General features: G+C 41.0%; 3 protein-coding genes across 3 annotated transcripts; 2 read left to right on the forward strand and 1 right to left on the reverse strand.

Moving 5' to 3' along the window:
• Nucleotides 1–444: 444 nt before the first annotated feature.
• On the forward strand, nucleotides 445–2242 carry LOC306742648 (ATP synthase subunit g, mitochondrial-like). The gene is made up of 3 exons (XM_079225047.1): nucleotides 445–541; nucleotides 806–966; nucleotides 2054–2242. Exons 1-3 carry the CDS (start codon nucleotides 490–492, stop codon nucleotides 2150–2152), a joined length of 312 nt encoding a protein of 103 aa, XP_079081173.1. The 5' UTR covers nucleotides 445–489; the 3' UTR covers nucleotides 2153–2242.
• Nucleotides 2243–2282: 40 nt separating this feature from the next.
• On the reverse strand, nucleotides 2283–4454 carry ift22 (intraflagellar transport 22 homolog (Chlamydomonas); the record flags this gene model as incomplete). The annotated part of the gene is made up of 5 exons (XM_079220479.1): nucleotides 2283–2637; nucleotides 2723–2925; nucleotides 3057–3143; nucleotides 3294–3376; nucleotides 4416–4454. 5 exons carry the CDS (start codon nucleotides 4452–4454, stop codon nucleotides 2489–2491), a joined length of 561 nt encoding a protein of 186 aa, XP_079076605.1. The 3' UTR covers nucleotides 2283–2488.
• An 822-nt stretch (nucleotides 4455–5276) lies between these two features.
• On the forward strand, nucleotides 5277–10755 carry LOC306746027 (outer dense fiber protein 2-like; the record flags this gene model as incomplete). The annotated part of the gene is made up of 16 exons (XM_079228891.1): nucleotides 5277–5437; nucleotides 5539–5635; nucleotides 5739–5870; nucleotides 6053–6127; nucleotides 6523–6594; nucleotides 6702–6818; nucleotides 6909–7094; nucleotides 7179–7288; nucleotides 7376–7511; nucleotides 7752–7862; nucleotides 8338–8442; nucleotides 8846–9004; nucleotides 9362–9462; nucleotides 9550–9712; nucleotides 10301–10426; nucleotides 10539–10755. The coding sequence occupies 16 exons, from the start codon at nucleotides 5277–5279 to the stop codon at nucleotides 10710–10712; spliced, it is 2025 nt and encodes a 674-aa protein (XP_079085017.1). The 3' UTR covers nucleotides 10713–10755.
• Between the last annotated feature and the right edge of the window lie 1487 nt (nucleotides 10756–12242).

Here is a 12242-nt window from a genome sequence, read left to right on the forward strand (position 1 = left end):
TCCTCCACTAAATCCCCGTCCTCTCCCAGAATACTCAGAGGACGAGGAGCTGTCGTCTTCCTCCTGAAGTCGACCACCATCTCTCTGGTCTTGGCCACGTTCAGAAGCAGGTGATTCTCACCGGCCCACTCCACAAAGTCACTCACCACTGCCCTGTACTCCTCCTCCCATCCATCCCTAATACACCCGACCACTGCAGAGTCATCAGAGAACTTCTGCAGATTAAAATGATGTAATTGTCCAGTTTGTCCTCAAACTTCTATATAGCTAAATTCACAAATTTTACCAAACTAATTATCTGCCTGTGTATGAAATATTTCATTTATTCAATGTATGACTTATTATGTTTTAAAGCGATTTTATTTTGAAAATAAATATATTAATTGCATTTGTCGCTTACCGCTTTTTATTTTGAAATCCACAACCCGGAAACCTCTCCTGACACTTTTCTACTTCTTCCTTCTTCTGGTTCCCTGAGCTCGCTTCATTATGGCTCAGGCAGTTCAGAAACTCGTTGCAAAAGTACCAACTTTAGTCGGTGGTAAGTTTATTCGTACTAATTATTATTCTTCTTCTTTCACCAATGATATGAGGAGGTGGAGTTAAACCGTGTAGCACTCGCTCGGTCACGTTGTTCCAGCTCGTTAGCAGCTGCACAACTTCAGTGTGACCTTTGGTCAACTCAGGAGTGGACACATCCACTCCGAGTCATCCACTGCGACAGGTTATCTGTTAGGCTCTGAGACTTTGCTGCTCATTACCCAATGTCATTTCTGACCGAGTGTCTTGTTTGAATAATTTGCAGCCGCTGTCACGTACTCCAAACCCCGACTAGCCACCTTCTGGCGCTACGCGCGCGTGGAGCTCGTGCCCCCGTCCCCCGCTGAGATCCCCAAAGCCTTGGAGGCAGCGAAGGGCATCGTCAAGAGCTTCCAGTCAGGACGCGTGGGACAAACGACAGTAAAGGTGTGTGTGTGTGTGTGTGTGTGTGGGTGTGCACACTTGAATGGCATGAATTAGAAACGTTTATAATCTAGTTTGTTGTAGAAATACAAGCTGCAGTCACGTGGTGTCACCTTCTTGTTCCATCAGGGAACAGTAAGGGCCAGAACATTGAGTACAGAACAATAAGTCGATGGACCTTGAAGCAACAGAAAATTAAAAGAATTTTGAATATAGATAAGATGCCGAACACTTGGTTTGATTGATTTTTATTTCAGCTTCTTCACTCAGACAGCTTTTCTCCATTTAATATGATGGGATACCTTTTATTGTTGGACTGTTGGATGGACAATGCAAGCTATTTGAATATGCAACATCAGGATATGAGAAGTGTTTTTTTTTTTTATTTTGTGACGTTATTGATTAAAGTTTATTTGTTTAGTCACTAAATTAATAATTTCAAAATAATCAACCAAATAATTGATAATGGAAGTAACTGTCGTAACAGTAAAATCCCTGAAGTCATTCCCCCAAAATAAAGATGCAAAAATGCCCGTTTGAATCAGCTGCACACTGAACACACTAAGACTGTGATCTTACAGAAGTTTGTAAATCTTTCTGGGATGTGACTGAAGTTATGAAGGCCAGATGGTTAGCCCTTTGGCTGTCCCGTTCCTCTTGTATACACCAGTTGTACGGTTGGGTTTATCTGCATATACAATACAAATGACTGAATAACTGTATTGTGACAATATAAGTAAACTTTGTGGGCCTCATGAGTAAACTACCAGTGGAGGAAGATAAAATACTCAGTTAGTTCACTGGAAAATGAGCAAAAAAAACAAGTAATTTGTGCAAAGACGTCACACAATGTAAAAGGTTAACAAGGACAAACGTCATATACAACAAGTCCAATTAAATGTGTGCGTGTATCCGTCGTGTGTCATCTGTGACTGGTGGTGCGTAATTGTATGCTTGAATTGTTTGTCATGTTACATTGTCAGGCCTCAGTTGAATATAAACTACCATCATTGATTTTCTAATTCTATAAAATGTTGTTAAAGCAATTGTCTTAAGTGAAATCCAAAATTGTCTTTGTTTTATTTCGTAGGATGCAATTAGGAATGGACTCGTGGCCACCGAGGTGCTGATGTGGTTCTACATTGGAGAGTGCATTGGCAAAGGAGGCATCATTGGATACAATGTCTAAATGTCGTACTGTTCTTTCACCTTTTGCACTTCTAACTGTCACATTCTCAACTACCTGCACCAAAAAATAAACAATGCCCATAGTCATAGAAGTATACTTGGTTTTCTCTTGAGTATTTATTTCCAAAGTGAATGAGTTAGGTTATATTTAATTCACAAGCAATGTACAAAATGAGACGAACACAAAAACAAGGTGGATGTTCCCTGCAAAGCTGAATGACAGCAAATATGTATATTTAAAAAAATGGAAAGTGCCCATGAATGTGACTTTAAGAGAGATTACTGACGCCAACAAAAATATATCCTCGTTAAGCTGCATATTTTACAGATGTTGCTGCTATGTAATGATGGACATCTCCTCTCGCTCTCGACATTCCGACATTGTATTTACAACATTTCCCAAGTATCTGCAGAAAGCTTGCCTCACGTCCTCTGGTTCCTCCTCCAGGTCGGAGTGAATAAGTGCCAGTCGGCCCAAATGTGAGGCTGCATCAAAAGAATGAACAAGTTAGCCCAGAAAGAGTAATAATGACTCAAAAAAACAGCTTTGGGAGACCTGCAGTGAAAGTACCTAAAGGCAGCCGTCCATCTTCCACGGTGCTGCCGGGCTTGTGATGAGCCATGAGTAAACACTGTTTGTCCTGCAAACCTTGAGAGGAGATGAACATCGAATACCACGTCTCTATTTCTTTGAGGTGACTTGGAACATCGGGATTGAAAATGATCGCCACACCGCTGGAGTCCTTTATCATTGCAGGCCAGCATGATTCAAATCTGTATGAAGAGATTATATTTTATATCTACGTTTGGGTATTATACACTGAGAACAAGGGGACTTTTTAGTATCACAAGATGGGACACGATAACATATAAGTCATTGAAAACATTTTTGATATGTAACTTACTTAAAATCTCCTGAACAGTCCCAAAGTTCAACTTCACACTTTGCATTGTCACCACTGCCTTCAAGTTGTGATTCAAATTCCAGTATCCTTAAAAAAGTAGAACAGAGTTTCATTAAGTTGTTGCAACTAACCCCAAATGGCTTGTTGGATCATGTTATTTCCATCGTCTCAAGGATTTCATATGTTTGGGTGAACTGTACAATGTAGAAAGCCGTAAAGTGGACACGGGGTTTGTACCTCACTCCTCGAGTAGGTCTGTATTCACCTTCCACATTTTCTACTGTGTCTGAGAGAAAATTTGCAAGAACTGTTTTCCCACTCTGAAAAAAACAAACTACGTTAGGAAGTAAAAAGTTACAACAAGAACATGGATAAATCCTCTTTAATATGACTCTACTTTTCACATGCAAGTTCATTTTATGGAAAATAGGAACTTCTCACAGCAGACATTTTTTTACAGGAGGAAAAGCACATCACTTATAACAATGGATGCATTCTGTTGCAGGGATCTGGTATTATGCTGTCATGACTTGGCAGTATGACTTAATAAACCCCCCAAAGGGGAACAGTTATCATTAATGTAATTACTTACACCTGTGCTTTTCCTGCGAGACAAAAAAAAAAAACCTGTGCTACTTTTACTGAAGTTAAAAGTTGTGTCAGACTGACAGTTTATAGCCAAGCAGCACACACACACACACACACACACACGTAATATTGCTTAATTACATAATGCAGGGAGAATTACATATTTCGGTTATTGTGCATTGTAATACCATATCCTTATTACTAAAACCTTCATGTGTGAGCAGCATTTCAATATCGAGGTGGAGTTTATTTACTTATTCTCTTCATGTTAGGTCATTTAATCTATAACATGGTTGCTGTGTGTTTTGTAATGGAAAACATCAACCTGTAAAGCAGTCAGTTGTAATATTGATTAAGGTGTAGTGAGAAGTTCAGAATGTAGCCTAACAGGGAAATACTTGAATTATGTAATGTACAAGTAGGAATTGCCTTAAAATAGTTTGTATTCCAACACTGCACGCTTCTCAACTAACATAAACAAACAAACAAACAAAAACACACACCCTCTGAAATGTAGACTAACCGGGAAATACTTGAGTTATGTAGCATAGCTATACAAGTAGGAATTACCTGTAAATAATATTTATTCCACCACTGCACGCTTCTCAGCAAACATAAACAAACACACATACACATACGCTCACACACACACACATACGGTTCAAGCTAGTCACTTTAGTTGTGTGATGCATGCAGCGCTGTTAAAACTATTAACCTGGCAGGAACACTAGGCTAACGTTACGCCGCTATGAAGGAAAGCCGTTTACGTACCTCGCTGGGACCAATAAAGAGTATTTTTGCTTTGAACATTTCCACTCGCCGAGCATGAACGTTAGCTAGTTAGCTGTCGAGCTAACTTCGACTGAAGAAACTCTGGCTAAACTACGTCACCAAAACAAGTTATAAAAAACCACTCCGTTCTAATCTGAGTATGTATGTAAAGAATGCTATGGTGGGGTTTTGAGTTTCACGCAACGTTACGTTAATGTACAAAGTGTTAATAATCTCCGTAAATTGATGTTAGCCCGATGTTGTCGTGAGACATCACGGCAATAAGCTTCCTTTTCGTTTCTATGGTTTCATCGGTTTCTTTCTTTTTCATTGGCTGTTTGCAACTTTAATCAAACTTAGTTCCGCCTACTTTATCCGTGGGGAACAAATCAGCAGTGAGCAAATACGTTAGCGTCTTTACTATGCGTCAGTGCTAACCAATCAGGTTCGATCTTGTAAGAGAGGGGGCGTGGTTCTTCAGTTTGGAGTAGCGTAGTTCTCAACGGACACAAGGCGAAAGCGTAAGTAATAGCGACAAATTCAGTGGTATTGTTTTAGAAGAAAATGTCATGTTTTAGTTGTATTAGCCGTAATGTAGACAGGGAATTTGTTTGGCAGACATTTAACATCATATATGCAGTGCAACCTGGACTGTCTGTTGCTATGGAAGAGGCTTAGTTGGCTTGCTTGACAACCTAGTCTCACTGTCTTTCTTAATTAATAATGTACAAGTTAGACTGTGCAGTTTAGCTACGGCCAAGCTGCTTTATAAAGTCACGTTGGTGTGACCTTGCGTCCTTCCCTCCTCTGTGTGTCAACATGAACGTCCACTGTGTGTTGTTCTGTCAGTAGTAAAGAGTCATGTCTCCAGATGATGAACTCCACAGTCCCCTTGGCTTCAGCTCCATCGGGGAGGATGTCCCTCTGAGCTGTGGGGATCTAGTTAGCTCTCGTGAGCTGGAGATAAGGAGCAAATCACGCAACCGTCTCCACACAAGAACCCCAGAGACCCACATCAATGGGTGAGGTCCTATAGTGCATTTGAACACTCACCTGTGGGGCCAAACCATCCCACTCACCAGCAGCCACAGCGTAACACATTTTCTTCCTGGTTTTCATTTAGTCGTGGAAAAAGCCCTTTCCTGAAAACACTGATGGATGCAGAGGCAGCCGCCAACTCTGCCGCCATACAACTAGTGTCCTTTAAAGACGCCATGGAGGATGAATTTGCTGTATGTTGCAATTTTGTGTACACGTTCAAGCATGTTGGGTTTCAAGCATGGGCCCTGCATTATTCTCACTTATGTTTCTCTTGCAATTAAGGATTCAAGACGGTGTGTTATTGATAAGCGCAGAATTACAAGGCAAAGAGGACTTCTGCTGGAGAAGTTAGAGGATTTTAGACGAATAAATAAATCAGTTCGACAGAAACTGAAACAGCTCCAAGATGCAGAGGTTGGTTACGTTACTTCCACCTTATTTATTGCTCAGGATCGTTAGTCATGGGTCTGTAGTATAGTAGTACTGTAATTACTTAAAGTTGATACCAGCACACAGAACACTCTGACTTAAATGCTTCTTGAAAATGTCTTTGTATATTTTTTTCTCCATTCGATAATTCATGTCTTTCCTTGTAGGCCAATCGAATTGAATCCGACCACCAAACGGACATCTTATTGAAGAAGATCTCAGGGGCTGAGATTGAAAATGAGGTGTGTTTCTTTACGTTTATGCAGTGACTCAAAGAAAATAACCTAATTTAAGTGTAAGGGATAGAAATGTCTGCTTAACAGTAACCTGTGGCGACCTGGTTGAATATTTAGTCTGTGAAAAAGGCTAATCTGACGTACTATATTGTGTATACTGGTTTAACTGGTTGAATTGGAACAATTTGAGCTGGTCAAATTAATGTCTAGGCTGGGTCGTCCAACAACATAGCTCTATTTGGTCTGAGATAAACGTGAAAACTGAAAGATATACAAACATATATGTATGAGACCAGCTGCCCTCTTAGAATAAAAGAGCAATTTTATTGCAAAAGACCTCTAAAATAATGCAAATTCCCATCTGAAATCGTGCACTGATTTCTGTCCTTGTCCTCCTGAAGCAATTAAAAAGAGACTTGCGCGTGATGGAAAGGAAAGTCGAGGAGCTGATGGATCTGCGGAGAGAAGAGCAGGTAAACACAGCGGGATTTTCCATATAGATGAGCTTGCAACGCAGACTGTAAAGCTGCGAAGGATACCGAGTGCATATTAAAGCTTCTGTCTGTAATGGAATTCATAGGAGAACATAAAGAGTGCACTTCACATGACCAAGTCTGTGGAGGCGGCTCGCGCTCACCTGCAGGGTCAGCTGCGCAACAAGGAATCTGAAAACAACCGTCTGACTGTGCAGCTGCGGGTACTAACGTTTACTTCTCTCTTGGCAAACCGCTTTAGAGAAAAATGTGCAATGTTTTAGCCGATCTTATCGTTTTGTCGTCGTCCCCAGTCTGCGGAGAGAACCCTGACCGAGCAAAAGATGGAGATTGATGATCTGAAAGGATCCATTACCTCTTCGACTGAGAAGGCGGCACAGGATAAAGAATCTCTGAAGAAAGCTACTCGAGCTCAGAAACAGAGAGCTGAGAGATTTGAAGCCGCTATTGAGAAATGCTATGCACAATTGAAGGAAAAGGTATTTAAAAGAAGGTTTCTTCCATGTGCACTGTTGCATCTTTCAGGATCGTGTTCTGACTTTATTTTCCTCGGTTGCCATCAGGATGCTCAGCTGGCCAAGGCCCGTTTAGAAAGAGACTCCAGGAGACAACGGAAAGAGCGGGAGATGGAAGAGAAAGACAAACGTGTAGTTCACATCGAGCTGCTGAGAAGGTACGGCACTTTTATATCGGGAGTACACATCAGTACGCACATCAACCGATTTTTAACGGGACTTTTAAACGTGTATTTTCAATGAAGTCAAATTACCGACATGGCGGCGAGGCTGCAGAAGGAGAAGGACGAGCTCACCACAGCGAATGAAATCGTGATGCTACGCGTTGAAAAACTCGTCGCCGAAAAGGGAGATCTCGACGTCAATAATGCAACGCTCAAGGTACACGGTGCCAGACAGCCTCCACGTGAGAATCCTTTCCGTTAAAATTAAAACACTTGATGCATAGACATGTTGTCCATAATTGTTCAGAGAGCTATTTAGTAACTGACAAGCAGCTGACAGATAAACTAATCAATCTGTTGCATTTGTCAAATCTGAAACAACTTTCTCTCTCTCTCTCTCTCTCTCTGTTTCTTTATTTCAATCGCTAAAATCATTTTGATGTTCATTTAATTGCAGGCTTCTGTTGCTCAGCTGGAGCAGCAACTGGCTGATTGTGAGTCTGCCCTGACAGAAGGAACGGTTGTGTCTGAGGAGAGGAAGCATCAAGTGGAACAGGGCCAGCACCAGGTTGGAATCAGCTTCATTCATTGGAAAGTTTAGTTTTTTATAGTTTTAAGAACTTTAAGAAAATCAGCAGAGTTTTGCATTTAAATAAAGATAATTCACTATATAGTCAAAGAAGACATTTTACATAAATGAACACACACACACACACACACTAAATATTTCTGAACTAACTATGTGTATATTTTTCTGTTTTATGAATGGATTATAAACACAGTCATTTGGCCCGGAAACACAAAGTGATACCAACAAGTTTTAAGACTACAACATTTCCAGACAACTGTTTGATCTTTTCTTTTCATGTCAAAAATGATTCATGCTTTGAGCTTTGAGAAATGCATCACACAAAAGAGGATGATCATACTGATTATATAGAGTTGAAATAGTATAAATGATTCATCAATAATAATAGTTTGTCGTTTTGTGCTAGAGGGAAAACCCCAGCAGGTTGATCGTCCTGTTCTCTTTTTTCTTCTAGGTAGCAGAGCTTCAAGCTGAGTTCCAGGATTTGAGGATAAAATATGCAAATCTCCTAAAAGAGACAGAGAAGACACGAGACGGGAAAGATACAGATGTTGAAAAGGTAACCTCTCGTTTTGCCATGAACATCTAGTCTTGTATTTTATGAAATATTTAAACTCTTGACGTGCACAAGTATTAACAAATATGTATGTTTATTTAACAATATGTGTGATCTTTTTTCTTTCTTTTAATACAATTTTAATAACAAATTCTCCCTCTCCTGCTCTTGAATGGGTGAACTGTTAATGTCTCTTTGCTGAGTAACATGTGTTGCCCCTGGACCTTCTAACTACCAAACTTCCTGCAGTAATTCTGAGCAGCAAAAACAACTAATGAGCTTAGTCTCAAGATGGATCTTGGCCCGCCCTGCACGCTTAAAGCATGCACATCTATGAGCATCTCTTCGGGAGGTGTGCTGACTCTTCAGGCTAATATTTTGTCTGCCCTCCTCTGGAGCACCCCAGGTGAGGCAGGAGCTGCAGGGCCGCGTGGACGAGCTGAAGTCTTACCCCGAGTCACTGAGCACGGCTGAGCAGAGTCTCTTCGAGTGCCAGGACAACCTGCGACGCTCGAAGAGGAAGTGCTCAGAACAGTCAGAGTCCGTTAGGCAACAGCAGGTTAAGGTGTGCAAACGTGAGCATGTCGCGGTCAGAAATGCTGTCATTCCCATACAGCTGACCACTAGGCGGTAGTGCAACCCCGTGTTTCTGTCGACGCTTCTTGTTTTCCGGTCCTGCTGTGAGTTTGATGTTTGTGATTTTAAAAAAAGAAAACAAAAATCCTCTGATTGCTAGGCAAACAATCAGGTTCCCTCCGTTCAAACGTACCCGTTTGTGAGTGCTTTTGTGCTGTGAGAGTCCTTTTTAAATCACCCACATGTTCTATCAGCAATGATGAACTGGCGTCTAGAAAACTGCACATTGAGTGTTTGCAAGATTGTATTGATTTGAGTCACTGAGCTTTACATTCTGCATAATCAGATGGAGAGTCAGACAAACTTGCTGAGATCGTCTGTGGAGATGCGAGACTCCATTCGTGACGCCAATTTACAACTCAACGAGAGAGTGGCCTCTCTCCAAAAGTAAGACATCTGTTGTCTCAATGTCAAATGTTTTGCGTCTCCTTTGTGCAGATTAAAAAGAATCTGAATGGTTTCATGTGTTTGTAGGAATATGGACACACTGCAGCAGGAGAACCTGGAGCTGGTGCGGAGGCTGGCGGGTCAGGAGGAAGGTCTGAGCTACAGTAACCGGCAGCTGGACCAACGCTCGTCAGAGTGCCAGGCCCTCAGCAGGCAGCTGGAGGCGGCTTTATTAGACGTCAAGCAGCAGGTACAGCTCAGACCCACGTGAGGAAGGAGAGCAAAAACATTATGAACATATAAACGTTATGAACATATTTTTGAGACTGTAGGTGTTTGCAGATACACATCTGGCACCCAGAAATGGTGCTAATACATTTTATTTTCCCATATGCATGGTTCTTACGGTCATGGAAAACCTGGAAAGGTCATGGCATTTTAAAATGGTTATTTACAAGCCTGGAAAAGTTCTTGAAAAAAATGTAATCCCAAAAGTTTAGGAAAAGTCATGGAAACGTGTTGTATTTATTTGTTCATGTCGTTCATTTACGCTGAGTTTGAAATAATGAATATGCTTTTAAAAGAAAGACGCTCAAAATACAAGCAGGCATCCATACAGGCATCTATATAAATGCTTATTCTTTTAATCAAACTATTGTCTCTCATTCATTTGTGTCATGTAAGTAAGTACTGTATACTTTGTATTCTCATTGTTAGTTTAAATCCAAAATGTTTACACCGAGATTTCCTCAAAATGTTTGGTCATGGAAATTGGGTTTAAAGTCATGGAAATCCTTTGGTCAGAATGTGTATGAACCCTGCATATGTGTCCGGTCAGGTCAACAAAGTAAAAGACAAGGCTGCTTCCAGAGACGAGGCCCTTCAGACCAAAATCCTGGAGCTGGAAGCCGAGAAGAGCAGAAGGGGTAACGAGCTGCGACTCCTCCACGGGAGCAAGCTGACCGTAAGTACTGTGCACTACCTGAACACATGAAGCAAACGGCTCTCGTGGAGATGTGTTGATGTCGAGCAGAGATCTGGGGAAATTCACTGCCTGAGTGTTTCTTCATCTGCAGGCAGAGAAACAGTTTGAGGTGCGTCTGAAGGACCTGCAGCTCAGCCTGGACCAATCAGAGAGTCGCAAGCAAAGCATTCAGAACTACGTTGACTTCCTCAAAAACTCTTACAAGACGATGTTTGATGAGGAACTGCAAACATCAAGTTTTGGATCGTCGTATTTTTTTAAATGATCAAGGATTTATCTGTTTGCATTTTGTATTTATTCATTCTATTTTGTGTATGTAATATTTATACGGTATATTTAAAAATGAGAATGGAGGTATAAGCTAACAATTTGGGACGCTTCCCCCCAGATATCAGTGGAAATCTGCTGGTTTTGTGGGAGGTTTTGATATCTGTTTTTAGCTCGTGTCCCAAAAGACATTTAATGATATTCTCACCTCTGTGCAATTGTTGGGCTGTGAACTCTTTTGTGTGTGTGTGTGTGCGTGTGTGTGTGTGTGTCTTAGTGTGTCTTAAGGAGCCAGTTGCATAAATTCAGCTTCAGACTTGTCAAACATTAGACTTAGCTCTGATTGCCTGGAGTAAGGCCTGGTACCAGCCACACAAATGTAAGATTTTCCTTTACTACTAAATTGAATACCTTTGGGTTTTGGGTTGCAGGTTGTAGATGTCACTTTGGGGCCCTGAGTAACTGTAACAGACATTCATTCACTTTGTTTCGGATATTTCTTGGACTAAAATTATAAAAAGGAAAAGGTGTTTCCAGCTGGAGAAAAATATTGTGCCACTAGGTGGAACTGTTTTGTTAGCTTTTCTTTTCTGTCAAGTGTCTTAATTCTACCCACAAAGCACTATGCATCAGTTGTACCTTTGTCAATGCTAAATTGCTCTTTTCAATAGACAAAGTCCAATGTCTATTGCAATTGTAAGCCTAAGTCTGTCTTTCGGCAACTGTCTCCAGACCAAACTTTTTTTTTTTTTAAAGCTGTACTTTTACCTCATCATTGAAGCAATGTCAACCAAAGTAGTGCTTGAAAACCTAATGTTGTGTGGGTGCACATGTCCCTGCCAAGTTTACCTGCGGGAGAATAAACCATGTTTTCCAACACAAAATATGCTCCAATTTTGCTCCCATTCAAATCCTCATAATTCCTCAACTGTGTTAATGTTCTGATTCTCAGCTGGACTGAGATGAATGATGCAGAATATAATTTGTTAAACTGTCAGTTGTGACGCTCATGCCTTTAGGGCTGCAGACATAATTACTGAGGTACATTAAAACACCCAGACAGTTTCCAGACAGCCTTAAACTCTGTTGCTGGTTTGCTTTCATGCATTTATAATGGAAGTGACACGTATAGAAACACGATTTACCTAAAAACCTGTCTTATGTTTGTGTTGTACTGAACCTCTTTGTCGTGTTGTTCTTCTCTTGTTGCTCGTGGTCCCCGTACTATATCTATGAATATAAACTCCCAGACTTGATGTGTTCTTGCACTGGTCGTATTCCCCCGAGTAAGCAGTTCTCCTCTAAAGTTCTCGCATACAAAGCTCTATTGTTGTGTTCTCCGTCAGGGGATGGAACTATTTCATGGCTGCATGCGTCAGTACTCCTGTTTTTCCTTCGCTCTTGTTCTCGCCCTCTCGGTCTTGCCCGTTTACGTAATTCTATTGATCACACTGGGAATTTTCTATTCTATGCCATTTGCTGGAAAATGAGCTGACGTGTGACTTCTGGCAATTTGTTTGATATGATA

The sequence above is a fragment of the Taurulus bubalis genome (assembly GCF_910589615.1).
Source record: "Taurulus bubalis genome assembly, chromosome: 1".
NCBI classification, from domain to species: Eukaryota; Metazoa; Chordata; class Actinopteri; order Perciformes; family Cottidae; genus Taurulus; species Taurulus bubalis.